The sequence below is a fragment of the Pyrgilauda ruficollis genome, unplaced genomic scaffold, assembly GCF_017590135.1.
Source record: "Pyrgilauda ruficollis isolate IOZ18807 unplaced genomic scaffold, ASM1759013v1 scaffold9, whole genome shotgun sequence".
NCBI lineage: Eukaryota > Metazoa > Chordata > Aves > Passeriformes > Passeridae > Pyrgilauda > Pyrgilauda ruficollis.
In genome coordinates, this window is record NW_024531043.1 from 2,647,196 (window position 1) to 2,660,794 (window position 13,599).

At 47.9% G+C, this 13,599-nt stretch overlaps 1 protein-coding gene across 1 annotated transcript in view; it reads right to left on the bottom strand.

Moving 5' to 3' along the window:
• Positions 1-13,599, bottom strand: part of BCR (BCR activator of RhoGEF and GTPase) — a 100,156-nt gene that overhangs the window by 26,736 nt on the left and 59,821 nt on the right. The window contains exons 5-8 of the mRNA XM_041488525.1: positions 10,891-10,998; positions 9,427-9,487; positions 8,924-8,976; positions 8,433-8,573 (exon numbers count right to left, since the gene is read on the bottom strand). Coding sequence (XP_041344459.1) covers positions 8,433-8,573; positions 8,924-8,976; positions 9,427-9,487; positions 10,891-10,998 — 363 coding nt within the window. The remainder of the gene's footprint in view (positions 1-8,432; positions 8,574-8,923; positions 8,977-9,426; positions 9,488-10,890; positions 10,999-13,599) is intronic.

The following is a 13,599-nucleotide window of genomic DNA, read 5'->3' on the forward strand; positions in this document are numbered from 1 at the left end:
TTAAACTTGACTCCTACCAGAGCAAATTCAGTACATTTGTCTAATTCAGAAAAATGATAAAGCCTACTAAATACTCCTTGCTGTCAACTCTGCCCCCTGCTACAGCCCTCTCTCCAAAGGCAGAAAGAGCCATGCATCTTCTCCCCACCCTGGTGCTGGGTCAGACTTTGGGCTTCTCTCCATCACCTGTTCCTGAGCCCAAGTGCAGTTTGCTGTGAGTCACTGCCCAGCTCGAGTCCCTGAATCCCTGCCAGCGGATCGTCCCCTCCCGAGCCAGCAGAGAGCAGCACACACCGCTTCTCCCAGCGCCACTTCTCTCAGTCACTTCCCAGCCTCTGCACCAGCTTCAGCCAGCCCAGAAGGGACAGCAAAGCTCTCCTCGACCCCTTCCTCTCCCATTCACAGAATGGCTTTGTCAACATTAACAGGTGAACGCCATGGCTGCTTCTTCATTACAAGTGCTGTTAAGGGATAATTCCTGAACATGTGTATCTGGCAAACTTCTCAGGAGTCCCTTATCAGCCTATGCTTTAAAAGGATCATCTGGACGTACCCTCACCATGTGCCTATTGGAATCTTCTTTATATATCATATAAAGATTCCCCAAACCTAGAAGATGAAAAGAAGCTGCACAACTCTGATGCCTTTAATCCTGCTTCTAGTTCCACAGAGTTTAAAGCCTCCTAAAGAAGGGGCACACATTGGTAGGCAGAACCATTGCTTTCCTAATTCCCTTATGGGGGAGGGATGGGACAGATGATAGTTAAAAGCCCAAAAGGCTGGAATGCTGGCATGTAGACAGGTGGCTGTCTGCTCCTTCCAGTGACCACGACAGGAGTTTCATGGTCTGCTCTGCGCTCAGGTCCTCCACTGTGCTGTCAGGATCAGCAGGACTCAGTGGACACCTGGAACAGATACCTCCCACCGATTTTCAAGCAGAAGTCAGGGCATTCAGCTCTGGGCAGGTTTTATTTCCACCAATATGTATAACTGTCAGTGTTGCCTCACTTCACAGCCAGTACAAGCAGGAACCATCAGCTTCCCCACACATGCTAAGGTATGCTAAAGAGCTCTTCCCTGACCTGTACTTCCTTTGTTATTCCAGCCAAGAGGACGCTCCTCTGCCATCCCTAAGTGACAGATCAGACATCCCACATCTGCACACACACAAGGGTCTCCAGGGGCAGCACCACAAGAGCAGCTCCCCTGGGCAAGGTCAGGACACCCACACCACAAGTGATGCCTCCATTTCTCAGGTGATGCCCCAGGGTTCTGTTTGTTGTGTGACTTAACAAACCCTGAACGCCTTCCCTGCCAAGGGTGTGGGAGTGCAAACCCCCGTGCTGCCTCTCCTCCTGCCTACCATTCTTCGCATCTTGGCTCTCCAAAATTAAAACAAACCACATCAGTCCTGAGCCTAGCAGGCATCATGGCAAGGAACACATGACAAAGAAATGCCCTTGCAGACATAATTCTTCTTTCCACAGTCTGTCCCACGGCACCCTACACTTCCTGACAGGGACTAGGAGCCTGCATTTTCCTGTCTGCAGCTACAAGAGCACCACAGCTACCTGCAAAAGAACGTGGAGCAGTGTCAGCAGCTCATCTTGGTGCTGTCTTCCATTACATGAAGGTCCTGGAAACCTGTGAGGATGGCAGCAAAAGCTGCACCTCCCCCAGAGCTGCAGGAAGCAAGGCTGCTCCCTGGCAGACTGCTGCACCATCTCTGGGCAGGACTCTGGGGAGATCTGGCATCCAGCAGTGATTCAGCTCACGAAGTCCTGTACATATGTTAGTGTTTATTTTTAGGTGGGTGTGATCGTCCTGGCTTCTTCTCAGTGTTTTTGGAGAGAACTCCTGCCTGCACTCCTGCCTTTGCTGCTGATGGGCACTTGAGCACGCCTTTCCCTCCTGCCTGGGAGAGCAAGCCCCAGACAGGAAACTAGAAACACTGAGCTTTGCAAATAAATAAACAAACAGGAGGAGGTATGTTGTCAGTAGCGCAGGAACACTCTCCACTCCTGCAAAGAATTTCATTTGGGAGCAATAATAGTAAGCAGGGAAAGATATTTTCTGAGCAAGCCAAACCCCTGATCTCAGGTTTCTAGATCTGATGCATATTAATTACACTGCAAATCAGCTCAGCTCCTCTGGAGCAATGAGAATAGCTGCTTGCTGCCAGCTCAACCTCTGCTCATTGTTCGTAGGTGTAAAGACGTTCTCACAGCTTACTCATCTCTGCTACCCAGCAGGATGTGGCACTGTCCTTTCCCTGCCTGGCACTGACAGGGCACAGTCCTGTCCTGACCTTCTGTCTGCCTCTGCCAGGCACTGGCAGTGTGTGAGATGAGCCAGGGCTCCAGCCCAGCACCCTGCCGAGAGCACATCTCCCCAAAACCCGAACAGAAAGCTCAGGCATTCCATGCCAAACGACCCAACAGCCTTCTCATTCCCATCTGGGGCTGAGGTGGCACTGAGTTTATTTGGGTTAGCACTCCTGGGAATCAAATCCTATCAATGATATAGACACAGTGCAACTCTGAGGCAGCAAGACACAAAGAGAGCTGGCTGGAAGAGGACAAGCCTGTACTTCCTAAGCTTGGCTGGAACAGAAGGAAAGAGGTGAAAGAGATATATTCCAGTCAGTCAGAGAGAAACATGGAGCTTCCCAGAACCCTTAATTCTTCTTATCTTCTTGCTCGTGGGAGCTAGTTGGGAAGGTGTTCCTCCAGCAAGCAGCGGGGGTGAACTGCCATAAGAGAAACCAAGCATCTGGGAAGGAGAGTACAGGAGAAAACATTTGTGGATTGAGTCAGGAAATCTCTCCTCACTACCAGCTTTTCTTGGAATAGAGAACTTTCATTAGGACTGGGTAAAACAGGCATGCCCCAGGCTGCTCAGCATCCGTGGAGCTGAGGAGGGGCACTTCCAGCAAAGGGGCACATCCTTTGCTGCAAATGAGTCATCTTGCCGGGAGGTTCAGCAGGTCAGAGGGAAACAATAAAAGGATTTCCCAATGGCTTACCAGATCCCCGCCAAACCCCACAGTGTGGGAGCAAAGGGCACCTTCCTGGACCTCCTGACATGAGTCAGCCCATCCTCTCCCACCCTCGGGGAGCCAGCAGCCCCCTCAGACAGGGCTTGTGCCACTCAGAGGCCTGTGCCACCTCAGCTCTGCAGTTTTGGAGCCAAGACTTTGGTTAACTCCTCCCACCCAGGGCAAACAACAGCTATTCCTTTGGTGGGCTCCTGAATGGAGTTAAATGGGGTCTCCTGAAACACAAGCGTTTTTGGATGGGTGAGCCTGCTGTACTGACATACAATAACTCTGGTGTGGGAAACCATCACTCTACCTTGTTCCCAGAGTTACTCTGTTTGGTAAAATAACCAAAGGTGCTAAAGATTTCCTAAAATACTCTGAAATAACACTGACTACAGAAACACCAAATAAACATCCAAGAGAACATAAGATTAGGGTGATAGGGTGACAGTGGCAGGAAAGTGGCAGAGTGACCCCCTCTCATCCACAGACAGCCCCGAAGTCTGGCAAGTGTCCAGCACAGGAGCTCAGCTCAGCTTCAGAAAGATGTTCCAGGAAGTGTGGGAGAAAAGTCTTGATTTTGTGTCATAATAGAGTGAATTAGGATCATCTTTAGTCTCTCACACAAGGTCTGTGATGTTAACTTCAGTGGCTCTTGCAAAGCTCCTGTACTGGTGCAATATAAGTTCCACATCTCTTTTCCAGGCCCTGCTTTTCTTTGCATGTTTTCATCTGCTTCTTCTCCCACACACCTCAGTGCTCTGAACAAAAGAGCTCTCCCTGTACCTTTTCCAGAGCTTACTTATCCTCTTTGGATTGCTTATTGCTGTCCTCCTCCTCCTCTTACCTCTGTCACTGAGCATCTTCCCCTCCTCTGCTACCAAGCTCACGACTACCTGTGTGCTCATCTTTTCATCCTACAGTGTTTTTGTGCTGTTTGCATATGATAAATCCTGCTGCTGTCACAGACTGATTAACTCCAGGAAGTGTGGCCAGCTTGTCTGAGACACATTACAAAAAGTGGAATTTAAAAACCTACTCAAGCAGACCCACAGCTGCACAAAAGGCCATCTCTTGTGTGCTGAGGAAGGAGCTCATCCCATGTGCTGACAGCAGAGGCCTGCAGTGTGCGTGGGTGAGAGCCCCAGGAAGGGCTGGGACGTGTGTGAGGCACAGGGAGGAGGGGAAAACCAGGAGATGGGTATTGGCACATGTCAGTGAGGAAGAGGTGGTTTGGCTTTCTGCAGAGCGTAGGAAGAAAATGATTCCTCGTGTGTGTAAGTGTGTTGCAAGACCAGCACTGCAAAAATAAAAAAAAGGGATGCTCTGCCTAGGGAGTTAAACTGGCTGCTCTTTGAGCATTTTAATGGCCTCTTTCTTCTTCCCAAAGCTCGTGTCACCAGGAGCTCTCTGGCTCCAGCTGTAAGACAGAGTGTGAAGCAGCCAAGATAATTTCTGAGTGCTCTATTGCCAACATCTGCCCAAGGCCTCCAGGAGCAGTAGGCACCAGGTCCCATGCTGTGCACAGCTGTGTCTAAGCATCACTTCCAGCTTTTCAAAGGCTTCAGTTTGCACTTCTGCTCCCTTGCACACGTCCTTTGTCCCTTCCCTTCTCTAGTACATTTGGTCCTCTACAAAGTCAAACTGAAGCCTAAGGCTATGCTAGTCAGTCCCTTGACTGCAGATTGCAACCACATTTAGAAACAGTAGAGCAGCTTGCCAAGCAGCCTCTCCTCTCCAGGGCAAGGACAAAGGTGTGCAGTAGCACAAGCAGATCTGTGATGTGCTCTACTGGGCTTGCTCCCAGAAAAAGCTGCCTGTCAGCTCCCCTGTGTCTAGACTGGTACTGATGAGACCAGACATGAAGCCACTCAGCCAGCAGTGACCCAAAACTCCGGGTTCTTTCCTCTGCGTTGCTGTGGGATCACACAAACATCAGTATGAACAACTCAGAAAGGGTGGGAGAACATGGCCAGGGCAAGGCAGAGTGGCAGCCACCACACTCAGGTTGGTCTGTACTGCCCTGGAACAACACTGCAAAGAGCACGAGAGGAGCAGCAGTCAAGAAAGGAACCATGACCTCTCAAGTGAACTCTGCAATTTTTTGCTGTTTCATTCATTTCTGCTTTGCACAAATGAATTAGCTGAAACACCAGCCTTGACCTCTGGCAGGCCAAGGCACAAGCACTACAGTCATTTGCATCTGGGCTTAGCTGAAAAAACCCAACATGCAGTACCTAGAGCTGCTCTGTTAATAAGACTAGAGGTTATCACTGCCCTCCTGCACCTAACAGTGGCACATCCTTCATCCCAATGCATTTGTTTTCCTTCTTCCCCAAGGCACCATCCCCAGCAGAACCTTAACCTCATTCCTTAATTAAACCAAGACAACAGTGGTGCAGAAGGATCAGCAGTGACAAGAAGATGCCTCTTCCATGGCCCCAAGGGCTGGGTGACTTCACCACTCACAAGCCACAAAGTACAGGGCTACTTAGACTCCCTTCCCCTCCATGCATTTGCTTGGTTATTTGGAGGGTTAGCAAAGTGGGTACCTGTAGATAATTCATTAAAAAACTGTAAAAAAGGTAAAACTGTGAAAGTAGAAAGATGGACGAAAAGAAGGGAGCAAGAGAATGTGATGGATCAAGCTGAATGAAAACAGACCCCAAAGGCCAGAGATGCCCCTCTGGCTCCCCTGTGTTACCAGGCTGGGGCTGAGGCTCTGCTGGCTCCTCTGTACCATGGCCCTCAGCAAAGTCTGCTACAGGACCAAACTCTCTGTTCACAGGCTTGCTGCACGCATTTTGCCTTCCCTGCTGCAGCTCTTTCTGGCCCTCTAGGGAGGGATTTTACTCCCTTTGTTCCCATCTCTTTGCACTACCTGAAATACTCATCCAGCTCAGCAAATCAAACCACACAACAGAAACATCCCAGTTTCTATGCATAAGTCTAGATTAGAACAAAGCCTCTGGAGCCCAGCAGAACTGGGGGGCTGGAGTGCAGGATGGACACCTGGCACCATACAGGGAGCCCAGCAGGCAGGGCGGGCTGAGTCACTGCTCCCAAAGCAGGGAATCACCTTGCAAAACAGAACAACACTGTGCTGATGAGCCTGTACTCTCTCCTGACCTGCACTCCCCTCCTTAGCAGCCTGTCACTAGGGAGATTAACAACTGGCTGCTTTCCCCCAGTTCAAAGCAATCCTGAAAAAAAGAGCTGGAGCAAGAGCTGGCAAAGGAGATTTGATTCCTCCCCACAATACACTCAAAAGGAAAAAATACTCCACATAAAAGGCAAGGACTGGGAAAAAAGATAACTGAGATCAGCACCTAAGCAATACATGAGGGGAAAAGGCTATTTTACCCTCCTTCCTTTCCACCAAGGAAACTTCAATGGGAGGAAGACAAATAATGAAAAAAGCCATCAAAGCAAGCTGGTGATTCATTAAAATAAAAAATGCATTATGCATTGAGAGCAGTCAATTAGGAGATGCAATCCACACACTGTCCTGTCACCCTGGGGGAAGCACCAGCAAGGCGAGTGGGAGGAAAGGATAAGTAGAAAAGGAAAGATTTACAGGCATAAACAAAACCCAGTTATGACCCCAAGCTGAGCAGCTTGTAGGAAGGAACAGCCATCACTAACCCACACAGAGTAGCTGGGAGCAGATTTGTGTCTCTGCATTACTACATGGAGAGTGAACATACCTACTCTCAGGACACAGAGGGTTCAGCTGGGGCACTATTGCTTTGATAGAAGTGGGATATTGGTGCCAAATGACTAAAGAAAATATTCATGGTCAGATTCCCAGAGTCCTTTTCTTCCCCGGGCTCAGAAAAAGCTGTCTGCAGTGAGGAGGGGCACAAAGGCTTCCCAGTCCCCCCTAGCACACCCACAGCCCTCTCCTCTGGTATGTACTCTTCCTCCCTCCCCACATCGTACCTGGAGTCACTGCAGGACCAGTGAGAGTGTGACCAGGCCTGCTGAGCCCCGTCCTGCCATGCCTCCCCTCCTGCTTTCTGAGATCTGACAAATACACCGCTCCAAAAAGCCATCAGCAGGATCATCCTCCTGAGCCCCCTCCTCTGCCTGGGCTCTGGCACCTCATTGGGATTCTGCATGACACCTTTCAAAGCCTGCATCCCTCACTGAGATGCTGACAGACAACCAGAGAACACAAACTGCTCCCTCCCCTGCGAGGGGCATTCTAGCCTGTGCTTTCTGCTATGACTCAATCAGCAGCCACTTTAACGAGGCCATCCCCTGTCACTGAGGCTCTGGTGACTGATGGCTCAGCTTCTACCTCAGCCTCCAATTGCTCGGCCCCTCCTTTTCTCAGCTGGAGGTGTCCTCGGTTGACAAAATGAGACAATGAGCAAGACTTGCAGGACAAAGTGCACCAAATTCCCAGAACTGCAGCTTCCAGCAAACCTTTTGTCAGCTGAAAATCAGTTTAACAGCTAAAAGCAAGCATGTTTAGCTGTCAGGATTTGGGAATAAATCAGGAAGGTTCACGCTATCTTAACAATCTCCTGGGCTTTGTAAGAGATGTTTTTGTACAGGGTAATTTGGGTCACTGCTGATCAGCCCATGTCTGGAATGCTGCCACAGCTCTTCTTACACCTTTACTACCTGAGCTGCACCTCTCTGTGTCCAATCTCCTACATCCTTCCCTCTCTCAACACTTCTGCCAGTCCTGGCCTTTCTTTATCAGGAGGGACCGAGTCCCTTTATAATGGACTGCTGAGGCAGCTGCACCAAGGCACTGAGGAATGCAGACTGCACCACAGAGAAGCTGCGTGGTTTCCCTGCACAACACTGCATGCAGGTGAAGGATCTGCACGTCTCAGACCTTTCTGGGTGCAGTAAGCTCCTTACAGAGCTGAGAAGGGTTATATTACACTACCAGGAGTCAATCATGTCTCTGCTTTCCCAACCCATGCATTTTGCTTTCCAGTCATATTTACAACACTTTCCTTTAGAATAAAGATGCAGAAAATTAATTTTATGGCGAAAATGAAGACGCTGGAAAACAGCTTTTCCTAATCTTGGATGACTTCTGATGTTCCTTCATCTTTTTCTCCTCCTAGCCTTCCCATTTGGTTTCAGTTTGCAGGTAAAATAAAAATCCATTTAGTGCATCACAGGAATTACGTATGACAAATGATTATAACAATGCTAAGGACAAAACTCTAATCATACTTTTCCTCTCAGTTTCCAAACTGTTTTCTGAACAGAAAACAGAGGGAGGTGTACCACATCCTTTAGAGAACAAGGACATTGGATAAACTGTATCTTAGCAACAAACAGCTTAACAGCATAACTTAAGTTCTACAGAAAAGACATAACCAGTATTTAGAAACTGAGAAAATAACAAGACAGGAAGACTCACCTCCCCTTTCTTTACAGTCATGGATTGCCGGCGAGGAGTGATCTCCTCGTTGATGCTGGAGAGGAAGTTCTGTGAGATCCGCAGAGCATCCTGCAGCAGGGGATGGTCAGGGTGGCTCACAGGAGTGTGCTTGAGCAAATCCTGACAGCAGAACACAAACAGAGACCACAGTCACGGACAGCACTGGATGGCAGGAGAGCTCATGCACCTCTAATCAGAGCTGTAGGACAAGATGCTCCAGCTTCTTCATACAGATGAGAGCAAGGCTTTATCTCTAGATAAAGATAAAAATACCCTGCACTTCTTGGTGACATCACTGCAAAGATAGCAGCACCCTACCCATGGGCTCCATCTCCTTGGTGTAAAAAGAAGAGGCTCTTATGCAGCTCAACAGGTTTACTTTTGCAGTCCTGCAGCTCCATGGAAAATTTGAAGGTCAAAGAAAATAGGACAGGGGTCTAAAGTTTGAAAACTCCCCTTCAGATACTTACATGCAAGACAAGTGTGCTGCGGGTCACTCGATCCACTGGCTTGTACAACAGAGCTGTGGAAACAAAGCAGCAGGAATATCAGGAAGAGTGAGTATGGAAGCTCCTTCTGGCATGGGGTGTCTTCTACTCACGTGCACAAAGACAAGCACTGTGGAACCTGATCTCCACCAGGCTCTCTACATGCCCCCATAAAACCACCACTGCTGGGGTTGCATTTGTGCTATCACTGGGTAGCAGATGTTCTCTTAAAATCACAACAGCCCAGTGCTTGGGCTGGATTTGCACACAGGCACTGATGAGGTTTGAAGCCAGGAGGCACTTCCCCATGCAGGCAGCCTACCTTGCATGAGCTCTGCTACTTAGCAAAAGGGAACTGACTTCCCAGGCAGAGCCAGCAGACCCCATAACCTTGCAGCATTCAAAAAGAAAAAGGGAGGGTGGAGGTTTGGCAACAGCCTCCACACAGTCCTGACAGACCAGTCTCCTCTCCATGGATCACTCACTTTCCAAGGAATTTTTTGTCGTCTGATCTTTAGATTCCTTTGTGCTTCTGGCCTTCAGATTCTAAAAGAAAAAGAAAACCCATGTAGCAGATGGTCAGTCACCTTGAAATATCACATAGGAACACAACAGACTATCTGCTCCTCCAGGGGAAGGCCTAGGTGTGAAAGGAGGAGAGCCTTGACACAGTTCAAGTCAGTGATGGAAAAATGCACTTTCCTTCTTGGTAAATCCACCACTGCCATGTCAGAGGCACCCACACATCTCAAATATTAAGCAATGTTCTCAGGAGCACCTGTCAATAGACATGCAGCAAAGCAGGGAACCACCTACAGCAACAGGGATGAGGGAGCTTTTAAATCACCTGAAGAAGAAAGACATCCATAAGGACACAGCCACTGTCCCAGCACCAATAAATAAAGTACAGGAGTGGCATTCAATACCCTCAGGTTATACTTCTTACTCCTGTACTCAGAGCTGGGTGACCTTGGACACGTCAGTTCTTCCACAGCAGCAGAGGAGCACTGTCTGTGACTCTGCTCTTTGCCATGGGCCATGCCATGCATTGATGTGCTCAGCTCCAAAATCCTCACCAGGACACAAATGCAGAAGTACCATCACCATCATTCCAAACACGGTAGATACTGGCATGATTCAGAATTATTTGTCAGAAACAGCAAAACTGAGAGATCATCTTTTACCTCTTTCTCATAAGTCTCAAGGGACATGTGATATAGAATGTACTCAGGAGTTTTCTCAGAGCACTAAACACACCTGGTAGTACTCAGCTCTGATGATTTATCGGATTGTTTTTAAGGAGACACATATGAAATTCATGTTTTCATGGCAACTGAGTTCTTCAAGAAATAATCACTGCAATACAAAGAGTCAATGAGACCATGCACTGCAGGGAAAGCTGATGGTCTGGGAAGCCTGAAAAAATATTCAAAATGCTTTGAGAGAGGTAGGTCAGGGAGGAAATCAGAGCAGGCCAAAGAGTAGTATTATAGATTTATGGTTGACACACTTGCCTTTTTCATGAGAGAATTACCCTCTCCTCTCCATGCCAGTGAAGCCTGCAATCCCACTGACAGCCACTGTGCAAGCCATTAAGGATGGCTTTTATACCACAGCCAGAATCATCATTAGCAAGAGAAACATTTGAGAAACTCCCATGGAGCTTTCCCTTCTAGAAATGCATGAAGGTGGCACAGAGCTGGAGAAGTTCAAAGCAATGCCAGTCTCTAGCAGATTCCCTGGGTGGGGACAGCAGACAAAGGCTGTGTCTGTGACCAGCCCAGGGTACAATTCAGTGTAAGAGCACGAGCTGAACCAGGGAGTCTGTGGGAGCTCACAACTCCTCCAGAAGTCAGGGCTGCAGAGGTACTTGGAGAATAGACAGGAGTGACATGGCAGGGTATTAGTCAGAGCCAGACAGCTCGTGTGTCTGAACACCGTGACATTACCTCAGAGATTTCAGCAAACTGAGCATTGGCTTGGCAGCACTTCTCTGCTGTCTCCATAGCAACTTCATAGTTATCCACAAAGGCCCGGTACACTCCCAGCTGGCTGGCCTGCAGGAAGCAAAACAAAATATAATAAATGCTGAGGAAGAAGACAGTTTGGGATGGTCAGTCTTGGTATCCAGTGACCAGGTCATGTTTCTTTTACACCAAACAACTGCAGGGAATGCTGAGCAGGCCCAGAACGACATCTCTGACCCCTCAACTTTGTCCAACCAGCACTTGTGCCCTCATGCACCCAGTTCCACCCTATGCTGAACAAGTTTACTTGTGAAGGATGTGAAAGCCTATGAGAGTGACACATCCTTATTTCTGACATCTATTTTTCCCTTCTAAACTGCCAGATTAGTATCTATTAATATTGCAGCTCATTGATGTAACTGGAGCTGCTGGCTTTTTGCCACAACATATGAATCAGGGAGGAATGATTCAGCCCAACAGCACAAATGTGACCCCAGTAAGCTACTTGTTGGCCTTTGCATGATGGATATACTAAATCAACCCAGATATTACCCAGATCTGCCTTAGTGAGCATTATTATAAGAGCAGCAGAGTGCTGAAAATACAGAAGAGAGCACAATCTGTTTGGATGGCAGTGACTGGGGCACTAGGTGACAGAAAACGGCAGTTTTTGCAGCAGAAGGAATATGGAATTGGTCCAGAAGAGGATGGAACAGGCCTCAGAGTGCAGTAGTAAGTCATTATTATCACAGTCTTAGCACTGATCCCATTTGCTGACTTAGGAACTTCAGCCACATTCATGCCAGAGAACACAAGACCCAGCATGGGAAATCCCTGGGTAGCCTCCAAGCTTGTCTGGAGTGCAGAGCTGGCTTTGTGCTGCCGAGCTGCCAGGCTGGGCTGGGCACTCCTGGCAGCCTGAGCCAAGGGTGCAGCAAGGAGACATTGCCAGGGGCTGCACTCACCTCAGCACTGCTGCACCAGATGTGCAACAGGCAGAGCAGGGAACTTCCCCACTGCTCCTTCCCTCTCCTGCTCTCTCTCATAACCACCGTGCTCCCCACTCTCTGGGGAGCTTTGTGCCAGAGGTGATGGAAGAGAAAAAGCCACTCCCAGGACAACATTCCCTGCACAAACTCTGTTAACAGGGCTGAGAAACAGTGAGCTATTTCCTAGGTAACACTTTATTGAAAGGCTAGAAACCAATCTCAACCCTTATGCAAAATGACACAGTTATGTCTGAAGCTGAAGAAAACTGTGCTCACTTATAGCAGGGATGACCCCAGCAGCATGGAGAGAATGAAATCTTTATTTGCCACTGAGGCACAATCCTGTGAAGAAGTTGCTGTCAGAATTACTGACCATTTGCAGAGCTTATGCCATTCAGATTTGGATGATGCCAGCTAACATGGCAGAGCTTTAAAGTTTCTCCATTCCCACGCAGCTCTTTCATTTCCTGCTACTCCTGAACAGTCTTTCTAAGGTTTCATCTTCCTCCTGTGAATGTGTCATCACAAAGACATCTTTTTCATTAAAAACTGAGCTTCCAATAAAAGCAATAATGCTCACACACCATTTTCATGCTTGTTTAATTTTTTTTTCAATTAAAAAGAACCCATTGATAATGAAACAAGAGTTGGTAGAAATGGCTGGCTTTTGGACATTTTTTATTTCTGAGGCCTATCAGTGAGCATGTTTGCTAAATATGTCTTCATTTCTAAAAAGAGCTATAAAGAGTTTCCTTTCTAGCTATAAAAAAATATGCACAATATATTCTCCAAAAATGAGAAGCGTATTTCACTCCCACACGCCTGGCATCTTTTCTTTTTTTCAACAGGAAAAGGTGCAATAACAGTCAATTTGATGTTGCAAATAGATCATACTTTGTACTAGAACACACGGAATTCTAAAACTCTTTGCATCCCCTATCTGTAACTTCAACCTACTGTGCTGTTTTTTGCGTGAGTACAGAAAATTAATGTCCCCAGGGACATCTGGATATTTCAGTGTTTATCATCAGACTGCATGACATGACCACGAGTAAACAGTCTGCTCCAAAAGATGTGATGTACATCCAGTGTAGATGCCTTATAAAGCCTGATGTTCTTGCTGTCTCTCTCATCTAGTTGCTTCCCAGTGCCTGCCAAGAACTATTAGCTTTATCTCGTCCAACAATTCCCACCACTGCTGTACCAAACCACCCGAAACTAAAACTGCTATGGCAGCTCAAAGCCTCCTGCACTAGGGCAGTTTGTTCCTTTGTTTCCAATGCTAACCCTACAAAATCAACAATTCTGTCACAAATGCAGCAAAATCAGGGGAACATAAGAGTAGAGGAAGGACTGAACTACTGCACCCGAGATCAGCCAGCAACAAGAAATGGTCTGAAACAAAAGCCTGAGGAGGTGTGCAGTGAGTGGAGAGCTGCTGGACAGCCCTGACAAGGAATATGTTTAAGTCTTCTCCAATTACTGCTATTCCCATTGCTGCACCACACATCCAGGGGCTGCCACTTCCAGCAGCCTCCTGTGTCTGCTTCAGCACCCAGCAGCAGCTGGGTTTGTCCTCTCAAACCAGCTGCTCAAATTGCATACCATGAACTATTCACCAAGGCACCAACTTGACCCCTCCTGGCTAAAACATGCTGGCAGGGAAAAGCAGATTCCTGTATTTTCATCTTAAGCTGCTGGC